Source organism: Platalea leucorodia (assembly GCF_965183815.1).
Source record: "Platalea leucorodia genome assembly, chromosome: 5".
Lineage (NCBI taxonomy): Eukaryota > Metazoa > Chordata > Aves > Pelecaniformes > Threskiornithidae > Platalea > Platalea leucorodia.
In genome coordinates, this window is record NC_138827.1 from 8177733 (window position 1) to 8190117 (window position 12385).

The following is a 12385-nucleotide window of genomic DNA, read 5'->3' on the forward strand; positions in this document are numbered from 1 at the left end:
GGGTGGTTGTGACCCAAGTGCAGGACCTGGCACTGAGCCTTGTTGAACCTCATGCAGTTGGCCCCGGCCCAACGATCCAGCCTGGCCAGGTCCCTCTGCAGGGCCTTCCTACCCTCCAGCAGATCGACACTTCCACCCAACTTGGTGTCATCTGCAAACTTACTGAGGGTACGCTCAATCCCCTCATCCAGATCATTAATGAAGATATTGAACAGGACCGGCCCCAGTACTGAGCCCTGGGGAACACCAGTCCCACTATGTCTCTGAATGAAGTGTTGCGAAGCAGATGAATATAAAATCCAAAAGCAATGTGGCTTAAATAATACATAAATAATACAGACACCAGATAAGAGGAGGGAGATTAGGTTACAGAATGGACAGTAAACAGAAGGTACATGAAAGTGTAAGATAAAGTATAGTAAAATTCTCACCCTTCATTTTCCTACACAGTGCGTTACCATATTCTCTATCTGCTTTTCTTGATACAAAGCCTGTCCTTTGTAAAACACTTTCCTCCAACATTTCTGAATATAGTCTACGAATATGCAGTCTGAGATTATCCAATCTCACAGTCAACTTCAATAAACTTCTTTGCCTCACAAAGGGATGTAATAGTATTCCATACAGAAAAAAGAATCTCAATTAAAAAACTTAGCATTGCCAAGAAGCCACTGCCACGATACGTCCATGCAATCTGAGAAAGGCTCATTGAAGGGGGGGCGGGGAGAAAATCAACAAAAAACCAGCTTACAAAATTATACTAGAGAGCCTATTTAGCCTATTCTGTTGGAAGGCTGGGAAATAGGTTGAATGCTGAGACTGCTCATTTTGAAACAATATCGTAAATGTTATGAGAGAGCTATTCAAATACTTCACATGGAAGAATGAGATTCCACTACTTGAAACTAAAATGACCTAAGAATTTTTTCATTTTTCAAAGAGAATTTAGGAAACTCTCACTCACCTAGTGCATTATGCAGCACTTACAAAGCATTTCCAACATTTTTGTCATTTCAAATTCTTCAAATTATTCAGCTTGCCCAAATTCCTGGTTTAAAATATTATTTATTTAAAAAATTTTACTATTCTTACTATTGCAGCAGCAGCATCTATAGTGAACAAAGTGAATCAACAAAAGAATTAGGAAGAAAAACCTATATTCAAAAATAACTATATGCAAAGTTTCTTATGGGCTAGAAAATGAGTTGCAATGAATCATTAAAGAAATGCATCCAAAGTCCAAAATAACTGGTGACACAAGAATTTGTTGTACCTAGGCAGCTCCCAACACTGTTTTTATCACATGACAAGGCACACTGACTTTCAGAAGAACAATCAATACAATGTACCCAGTCTCCGTAGCAATAAGATAAATTAAACTTGTTTAAAACTAACAAGTTAGTCTAAGTGAGCATCTCTTTAGATCTTGTTATAAAAACTCCCTATCTATTCTTTAAAAAGGTATGTGCATAACAAATATCCGATTCACCCATATCTCACTGCAAATTCTAAAACTGTGGGGGAAGTGAGTCAAAGAAATATAAGTATACAATTCCTATAACCTGAAATGTGAATATTAAATGATGAAGTATTTGCATTGTCTCAATTGCCCTACATCACATGAATGTCAAGCCCACTTATACACATCTCTCCCTCCCTCAAAGTGAGTAGTTCGGTTTGATGTGTCGTCAAAAGCATAATTAGTAACGTTCTAAATACTTTTTTTTATTAAAGAAAGCTTTATATTTATTATTTTCAGATACTAGTTCTCCTATGCAATAAAAAGCTTACAGGAATCTCAACTGTGGTACTTCACGATTGACACTAAGCACTCTGCCTGCACATGCAGAAAACCCTGGATGCTGGGACAGAGTGCATCCTCAGCAAGTTCACAGACAATACAAAACTGGGGAGCAGTTGATACACAAGATTGTTGTGCTGCCATTCAGAGGGACCTGGACAAGCTGGAGAATCAGATTCAGGCAAAGCCCTCGAAGTTCAATAAGGGGAAATGCAAAGTCCTGCATCTGTGGAAGAATAGTCCTAGGCACCCATACACGCTGGGGGCTGGAAAGCAGCTCCACGGAGAAGGATCTGGGAGTCCTGGTGGAAAACGAGCTGACCACGAGCCAGCAGTGCACCCTTCGCGGCAAAGAAAGCCAACAGCATCTTGCACCGCATTAGGAAGAGCATTGCCAATGGGTCGCTGCCAACAACGTTGCCCAGAGGGGTTGTGAGTCTCCATCTGTGGAGATATTCAAAACCTGACTGGAAATGGTCCTGAGCAACCTGTTCCAGCTGACCTTCCTTGAGCTAGGGGGAAGCAGTTGCACCGCTTCAGAAATTGGTACTGTCAATACTGTTTGGCAACAACTGTTGCTTATGATACAGTGGTTGATAAAGTGGTCAGCCCTGAAAACCTGACAACAGGACAAGAAAAAAACATCAGCCCAAGGAAAACAAAGTCGTGCTTAAATAATCAGATAGAAGGAAAACAGATCGGATGGGAATGTCACTGAAGAGGATGGATAATCCATTCTTTCCTGCTTACATACCTAAGGGTACATACAGAAGGTATCTGTGTCAGCAGCAGCTGATACTGACATTCTATATAACTGAGAGCAATAAATAAAGACACAAATATTCCTACTCAATTTAACTGACACTAGGACCACTCAGCGCAATTTCTACTGACTGAAGTAGGAACTTGCTGGGAGGAGAGGGGTCCCCATACTAATCTCAGTGTGGAACTATATAGGACATCTACCAGAAGAAATACTGTGGAGTAATATTAAAATGAAATAGTTTCCAAAACAAGTCCTCACTGGCTCCAGATCTGAGAGCTAGAATCCCAACAATCTAGCTTGTGTATTTTTGAAAAAAACCTATGTTTTACACATGCATCAAAGCAGCCATTTCCACTACTAGAATGAGCATTTCATTATTCTAGGACAGCAACATCAGTCTATTCACAATAAACATTGACATGGTGTTTCTGGTCCTCTCCCTGCCCCTTTATATTTAAAAGCTGTATCAGATTTGAGGTTTGGAAAAATACTGTTTGCAGACAGTGCTAGGTACTTTAACAACATTAAGAATATCATATATCCAATAGAAGGAAAAGAAACAGGACCCTGATATTGTGGTTTGCTCCAGACTGGGCAGAAGACAGCTATGCCAAGAATCTCCTAAATATCAAGTAAAATAAAAATGGATTAAAAACAAAAAAAGGGGAGGGTGGTTAGAACTGGACAAAATACATATATGAAGAGAGAAAAGTCTTCTTACATTTACATTACACATACATGTATTCCTTTGTATCTAGTCTCATTACCTAACTGCTGCTATTTTCATGGCTTATATTTCTTAATGTTAGTCTAATTACTTTTTAAAATTAAACTTGATGTTGTCATAAGTTCAGCTCACTAATATTCCTTCCTCTGGAGTTGTAACGGTGGTTTTACTAATATTTTGAACTCTCACTTACTGTTAACACTTAACAAAACAAAAACCACAAACCCACTAAATTTGTCCGAAAATCCTCCAAAGTTTTTTTTCAGCTTAAATTCAACCAAAGTCCATGGGAATTTTAGTCCTAAATCACTTATGTTCTTCTGAAAAGTAAACTACTTGAAAATGATTTTTTTTCTTGTATGCAGAATTTTTTATTCCCTTGTTCCATTGCTATTACTTTTTATAACACTTTCAGTGCTTCTTACCGTGCCAAGGCTTGGACTTTCGTGGCATGTCGCTCTTCCTGTTCTGCTACTTTCCTTCTCCAGTTGTCCATTTCCTGCCTTAGCGCTGCAGAATGCTCCATCTCTCCATCAAGCAGATTTCTCAGAGATCTGGAAGAAGGCAGCAGCCTCTCTTAGAACACTGCAAACACTACGTAGTAATTAGAGGATACTCTATGAATCACAGAGTAGGTTTCCTGAATGATACCATTAATGTAATCCTAAAATTTCATTATTCAATGTAATAAATTCACCTGATTTGATTATACAAAGATATGAAAAGCTACAAGGAAAAAGGACCCAAAACAGTTGTAAGTGCTTATTATTAATTTGTATTACAATCTCATCAACATGCTCAAAACACAACTTGTTATGATATCTACTGTACCACCATGCAGAAAGAACTTATTATAGAAAACAGCTTATAATCTGGTTTCAGTGCTTCAGTGTAAGTCCATACATCTCAGGAATAATCTATAAGCAATATATTTACTAGTAAGAGCAGGAGGCAGGTAGGGGTCTTGTCTCTACTGAGAGCACTGCCATAGACCTCTGTGTAAAACCTTTGATAAGATAGCAAAGGTCAGCATAATGCATAATGGTAAAACCCAAAGCATCCTGGTCCTTCTGCCAAAAAAACACGAAGCTGAATGAGGAGGATAAAAGGCAGAAAAATGAGATCAGTTGATAGTCTTGACATTAAAAAAAAAAAAAAAAAATTAAAATAGCTATAGAAAAATTTAAATCACCAAGAGAGCCCTACTACAGCATAACAACAGTATGTCTGGAATACATTTGTATTCAAGATTCATCTAATGATGTGTTCCAATAGACTACATAAATACGAAGTAGGCTTGATAGCATTTTAAATAAGTGACTTATCGTTTTTACATTTACATCATCATTTTGCCCCAAGTGAACATAAAGACGCTCACAAATCACAGCCACTTTCAGCGTAACATTGTTAGCCATCCTACATCACTTCTGCACAGGAAGGGGAAAAAAGGAAATTTTCTGAATACTTGTATAAGGACAGACATTTACTCATTTGGAAAGCTATCTTAAGAGATCTTAAGAATCTTTTGGTTATAAGTTTTGGTTTTGAAAAGACTGCAACTGGCAAAAGGTCCAAGATACAAAGAGTTATATGTGATTAGAATTCAAAGGAAAAAGTTGACGTGCAAACATTACTCCTCAGTATCAACAGCTGAATATTGAAGTATTAAGCTTACCTTTCACAGAAAAATAATATATATATCAAAAAGATTACACAAAGATTAGGCATAGCTTTACACAAAGGACAGCTTTTATTAGAGAAGAGATTTTTTTTAAATTATTGTGCCTCTTGACTAGAAAAAGAAAACTACCTATTCTGTTCTTCTAGTTCATCCTTTCTATTCATCATGGCCACGATAGCTTGACGAAGTTCATCTAAAGAGAAGGGACAAAAAAGATTAATTTCTGTGTGTATTTTTGCTCATTTCAGATCTAAAGGTCATGTACATAGTGGCATAATTCAGCAACACGCTTAAGATGATGCCAACATCATTTGCTATTCAGCAAAGCACATAAAAATGCTCTTAATGTCATCACTAATTTGAGCAATCTTTCAAAAATGGTATTATTTAATATAGTATCAGAAGCATTGGTCAAATCAAATTAGTCTGCACCTGGCTTTAATACAAATGTTTACATGTTTGCCTCTGGCTGCAGCTCTTTTGCTTTAATCGCAGACGTATGGGATGATGCACATTTTCACTACGTGCATATTAATGAGATACACTGATACTTGTTTAACTTCTTTAAATTGCCTGTTTTCCTTGCTATAAATTCTGACACAGGAAATATAACTATTACAGTGTGACCAGAGTAGACATAATGTCATTGCTTCTTCATGTCATTTCTTCTCAGGCTCAGTCTTAAAGACTGTCTTAAAGATGATGGGATTTCTGAATCTTGTAATTTCCTATAAAAACCTTTTTATTTCCTATAAAGACCTTAAAAAAATACTTTCTGCTATCACATCAATATTTTTTTTTTTTTAAATTATGACAGAATTTTAGAATTTTTAAAGACTTCTTTACAGTTAGGTTTAACAGTGATGCCAGAGTAGCCAAATACCATACAGAAAAGTATCAGCTCAAAGCGCTGCCTCACCTGGAGTCCTTCTGCTGTTATAAAGGTTTTACCATATAACTGTACAGCTGTACTATTACTATTTACTATAAAGTTACAGAAATATATTAGGACTTAATCACCTAATCTACAACAGATTCTGACTTCCAGATCTTGCATGAATACATGAAATACAACAGGTCGTCAAAGATTTGAATGGCTTCTAGCAAACATCAGGATGGATACATGTCCTAAACTAGATTTTTTTTAAAAAAATTCATTAACAATTTCACATATGTTAATCAATAATTTTATGAGAGTTTCTGCAGGGGCACAATGATATTAAAACATCCCTCCCAACAGTTAAATGAAACGCTCCTACGTCTATATATGACAAATCAGCCAATTCTGTTCCGCAAGTATTCAAAGCAGATGTCAGCAAATTTTTTGTGCTTTTACTGAAACCATAGTAACAGAACTGGTATTACTTAATTTCTACAATTAAGCAAAGCCATTGGACAACTTTTTTCCCCTTTACACTCAGTTCACTGATTTACCCCTATCTTTCTTAATATTTTCTATAGTTACAGAAATTTTTGCTTAACAAACATTTGCTTAACAAACTTAACATTGTCCTGTGGACCAGATTAAGTCTGCCAAACTCTAGTCAAAACGTGAAAGTTTTTACTATGGCAATTGAATGTGCCAGTCAGTGCAGACACCACAGTTCCAGTCTGGCATTGGTAATCTGCCGGTAAATCCCCCCTTGCAGGATTCGGCAAAGTTCTCGTATCACTTGAAATCAGCCAATCCAATTTCTTCATGCTAGATTTTTTCCAAAACTTTTCTGCTTCTTTGGCCATGGAGAAAGTAGACAATTATTTTCCTACCCATTCCACATTACAGCTTGAGAATTAATTGACATTAGCAAGAAACTTTCCAGTAGGTCATTAGAGGGATTTTGCACTCCATTAATTCAGCACAGAAAGAGTAATGATTTTTCTACAGTAACAGCTATAAAAAAAAAAAAATCCAAATCTTGCAGAAAAGCCCAAAGTGAAGTTTGTGGGTATTAAATACTAACACGCGTTAAGGGGGGGAAAAAAAAAAAATCCAAACCTGGAGACTTCTCCTTTCTCCCTTGATAATATTACTCACATTCAAAACCAAAGCTGTGCTTCCATGGCCATTTTAACCAGTCTTCCTAAGGCTGTGCTTTCAGCAAAAAGGACATTCCAGCTTGCCTTACCCATCACTGCTACCACCTCCCTTGTTCTGGCACTGGTGTTTATAGACACACAGTGTGTATAAACTAGCAAGTAACAACCCAGCTCCAAATTGTTTTGTTTTGTTTTTTTTTTTTTTTTCCTGCTGGGCTACTTTTCAGACAAGCAGTTGTCAAGCGATCTTACTGTTGAGTTTAATACTGTTGCTGGCACAAGGCACATAGCAGAAAGCAGTCAGGGCAGAACAGAACACCTTTTTAGCCAATAAGGATGAGAAATAAAAGGCAGAATACCCTTTTTGGCAAGAGTAAAGTTCCTATTGCATTGAAGTGACCAGGTAACCACTGCAATTTACATAGCAATTGTAGAAAAACTTAGAATGGAAAGATTATATATGACAAAATATGCTGTGCTCCATTATTTTCCTGACTGTTTTTCAAAAGATGGTCTATAATAGCTTCTATTGACTAGTATTTATTTTGGGGGAAAAAAAACCCCAACCAAACCAAAACCCACCAAACCTTACATTCTGAGATTTAAGTATTATATTTAGCTATAAAATATCAAACTTGGTGATCATGAAACTCAACACACTATTAGTTTTCTTTTGGTCATGATGAGACACTGACACTTTGAGGGCAGATTGGAGAGGCTCGGGTTTTTGAGGTTTTTTCGCTTGGGTTATTTTGTGCTTTGTTGGTGAAGTTTTTTGTCAGTGGAAAACTGGTGGGTTGTAACAGTCCTGAAAAAAATAGTAAATAAAAATAATGGTGTTGTGAATATGGACCACAATCCACCAGCCTATCTGTGAAATAAAGAATTTTTCTAAGGATGAGGAAAATAGAATAATCCAATAAGTGTTCAAGCCTTGTACAAGTGTACAACACAAGCAAAAAACATCCATAGTAAGCTTTCAGTACAGTGACACTCTATAACAAAATAAAGATCTTTAACTGTAAAGTTGAATTCAGACTCTTCCTCAAGAAAGCATCAAGCCAATGGCATTTCAAATATTTCAAGAGCATCATTAAAATATGATAATGCACAATCTGAGTTAGTTGCTATTATTTTTCTGACTCTGAATAAATTAAAGCTGTCGCTACTCAGACAAGTTATTGCAGCACTGGCTCTGCACTTATGCTGGGGTGACTACTCTACAATAATTGCCTGTATGCATACTCAGTCTGTTTAAATGTCTACTGATTTATTAACATTTAAACAGTGAAGCTATTATAAATTGTCTCAATTTTTCCAATTTTACCAGCCTATTCAAATTGTAACCTTAACTTGCCTAATAACTTAATCTTCTTTCCCTCATTCCACCAAGAATCTTCTGCATGAGAGTTGAAATCCCATCTTCTCTTACTCCCCTCTCCAATACACATATAAATAAACAGAGCATGAAAGCAAAATTCTGTTAAAGACCATGGCTTGCATAAAAGGAGAAGAAAAAAGCCTCTTGAAATAAAAGATGTTAAAATGCTTTTTGTTTCCATTTGGCTCATTTTTTCTGGGAGTTATGGAATTGACAATACTGTAGAGACACAGCAAAGCAGAAACTCCAAATTTCATTACCACATATAGGACAAAAATCAGTGCTTAATTTAGGACCACAAAAGCAAACACACTTCATACTCAGTATTTCTTGCTAATTTAGTTCAACTACAGATAGCAGTGGAGATGTGGAAGAAAGCATTGACACAAACAACTAGTCTGGGCTAAGAGCCCAGGGTTCCAAGAAGGCTTGTACAGCCTGTGCTTACCCTGGCAGCAATATTGCGTCACTGCTATACCTATGTTATTCCTTCTTGAAGTGGTGAGTATTAAGGAGTCATATTTTCTATCAATTACTCAAAACAAACGTAAGAACTATGTAGCTTATCACCAACACTTCTTTAAACTCTCCATCCACAGTAAATACAAAGTCAAACATTCACTAGTGTAATTAAATAAATAAGGAGTTACCAAGGAAAAAACACCAGAAACTTTAATTTCATGATCTTTTTATGCAAGTAACTGAATAGAACTAAAAGGACACCATCCTATTTAATTCAGGCATAACCTTCAAAACTTTCAAAAACCGTACTTTCTTACTCTCACTTATGCTTCTTGAAAAATTTTAGCAGCATGTCAAGAACGGTCAGCTGAATGCAAAGTAAATCCAGTATCATACACTGTAGCAGGTTCACTTCAAATCTGCCAGGACATCCTTGGTTCATAAACTTTTGTCTGTGAGTTATGCTTGCTGCTGAGAACAGTGTATGACCATAACCTATTTTTTTCAGCAGACTTATGTCTCATTCATTGTGTGAAATTACTCCATAGTGCCTAATTACTAATAAAGCAAATATTTGCTCTAAACCACTTTTAATTCACTTGCATACTACATGCAAAATCTACCTTCTGTAAAGCTTTTATAAGGTCACATTCAGAGCATGAAATATATAACAAAGTGCCATGCTTTAAGAAACACCTGCCAATTTCCCAGCAACCTCCAGAAAAGTCGTAAGTTTCACAGCTCTCGCTGTTTAGCCAAAGATTGGATAAGTATGATTTGCAATCACCTGTTATGAAGAATGAGCGGTAAGTGAAATCATCTCTCAGTGTACACAAGGTCATGCAGCACTCCTCTGCAATCCTGCAGACAGAATATCAGGGTGGGCTGCGAGCAGTCTACAGGAATGATTTTTTTATTTTCCTGAGTGCAAATTTACACAGATATTTTCAGAGACAAATAAAACTTCCAGCAGACTACTTACATCTTAAAACAGAAGTCTGACCTTTAAAAACATGCTCCCTAAGCTGCCTGCATGAACATTGGCTATTAAGGCTTTATTTAGTGCTCCAAAATCTTGTAAATATTATCCTGTCATGTCACGATTAATAGGGTAAATTTAAACAAATTAGACAATACAGTCTGTAAGATGAACTGCAGCTTTTTTCTCAGTGACGAAATTTATACACCCTCTTGCCACAGCTGTGCTTTCAGAGAAGTCACAAGAATTTAGTACCTGTCAGTGACCAGTGGCAACCAAGTCACAGAACAGGTCAGAAGCTATTTAGAGGACAGAGAAAGTACAAAAACATACACCTTATTTACTCACACAGCCAGGATAAAAATATAATATGTAGGTTTGATTATTCAGTAAAGTTCTTCGGTGATCATGAAAAACTGGGGCCTTTCTCAAGAATATATGAAAAAATATGGAATAATGTACAATGCTACAACGTTTGTTAACCTTTGTGATTAAGCCCAACTTTAAAAACTGAGGAATATTATAATGGAAAAACTAAGTTCCCAATTATTTACTAAAAATAGCACTATAATCAAAGAACCTTGTAAAGAAGGACACAAGTAGCATCCTTTTAAAATGAAAGTTTTAGAACTTCCTTTTTTTCCACTGCAAAAACAAAATGGAGGGACTTGTACTGGAAGGACAAATTTTTCTGGTGTAAAACAACGCTGAAAATATAATCTTCCAATGACAATAATTGGGGCAGACATAAAGGTGTTTGTGATTCAAACATGACAAGACAAATACAATTTTTTTAAAACTGGGAAACAACATAATGGACTAGGCACATAAATATAAAATATCTGACAAACTTAATTCTTTATAAAATTGGTTATAAGACGTAACGATCTGTGAAACAGGGCAAGTTTTCAAATGATGTCTAACATACACAGCGAAACTCTAACTCTATGGATTGGGATTTCTCTTGAGTGGTATTAGTATTTTTTTAAATGTATTTGCTGCTAAGTTAACCTATACCTTACAAATACATGGGAGGAAATCAGGAAATTTAGGAAAATCATTCAGGAAAATCATTCAAAAACAGCAGGAATTTTAAATTACAGCTTCTCATAACATAATTTTCTAGCCTGCATACCAAAAGAACCGAAAAAAGGTTAGTACTATACTAGTAAATTTGAAAGGAAGCAGGAAAAGAATAGATTAAAAAAAAATTCGTTTCAGGCTTTGTCTTCAGAAGTAAGAAGCACAAAAATCCAGTCACTGAAGACCTCACAGCTTTTCTCACTGCACTACTGCATTCCATTTTTCTTGTCTGATACGTTAGAATTAGTTGCTACGCAACCAAGCTATAAGCCTCACCATTTAATAATTCTTCTGCTAATTGCAATAGAGAGAAAGAGCTTCAGTGTCTGGCTTTGTCACAGCACTGAATTCTTCTTGTATGGAGAATCTATGACCAATAAAAATGAACTTGAAAAAAGCATTTTTATTGAATGTATCTGGGATCTGCTATTATAAAGGTATTAACTTATATGTATAGTCAGCTGAATTTTGATTATAATGATAATGACATTATTTACTAAGTGTTCTGGCTTTATAGATTGTTTTGACATGCTTCCCCCCTTCCTTCCACCAAAACCTTCTCTGAAATGGGAAACTAATGATAGTGTGTATGCTTCTGTTGATCCTGTGGTCCATTTCATTTACAAATCGCTAAGTATCAAGAATTGAAAATCTCAAGATTTACCTTCTATTTTATAGCTGTCTTAACTATACATAGGAACTAACTGAGCAACTGAAGGAGACCAATTGCGGCCCCTGCTGGTACCTATACACCTATAAAACGATAAAATTAATAGAGTCCAATAAAATCAGAAAGTTCCCCAATAAAATTCTATTACTGAAAAATAAAATAAAAATGTAAGAACGAAAGGATATTGTATTAGTAACATGAGCAGAGAATATCCAGTGACCAAAGTATCACAGTATCAACTGTAACTCCATCTATGCCTTCAATTATGTCACTTGAAAGTCTCAAACTAGTTTCCCACCTCATAAAGTACTTTGTAAGAAAGGATTTTTCAGCTTTGTAAAGCTCAGTCAGCAGACCCATGCCAGAGCCTGAAACAGTACCCAGCAAAAATGCATGGTCTAACTCCTTTAACGTATGTTGACGTAGATATCGTTTTAACATGACATTAGAACATGAGACTAGAATATCTTAAGGGTTCATTCATTTTGATGATTTCATAAATAAACTTCAGAAAAGAATCTTGGCTGCATCACTTCTAACTCCCAAATGCCATAATTTAAAATTTGTACATATTTAAATTTATAAAAAGAAAGAAAACACACACCCTAGAGCTTTAGGAACAAAGCCATATCCACCAGTTCAGTTACAAAACTTCCTGTAAAGTGAGGAAAATAAAACCATACTGGCTTACATGTTTAGACAGCTAGTCAGTTTAAGAACTAATTCTTTTTTCTACAAGTTTATCTGAAGAAAAAAGATTAAAGATGGGGTAAACAAACTGCCTGTACTTCTACCAAT

The 12385-nt window shown here is 36.0% G+C and overlaps 1 protein-coding gene across 3 annotated transcripts in view; it reads right to left on the minus strand.

The window, feature by feature from the left end:
* The window catches only part of LOC309591075 (sorting nexin-29-like), a 131791-nt gene that overhangs the window by 86876 nt on the left and 32530 nt on the right, over positions 1 to 12385 (minus strand). For all 3 annotated transcript variants that reach the window (XM_082312826.1, XM_082312827.1, XM_082312828.1), the window contains exons 12-13: positions 5105 to 5168; positions 3720 to 3848 (exon numbers count right to left, since the gene is read on the minus strand). In XM_082312826.1, coding sequence (XP_082168952.1) covers positions 3720 to 3848; positions 5105 to 5168 — 193 coding nt within the window. The remainder of the gene's footprint in view (positions 1 to 3719; positions 3849 to 5104; positions 5169 to 12385) is intronic.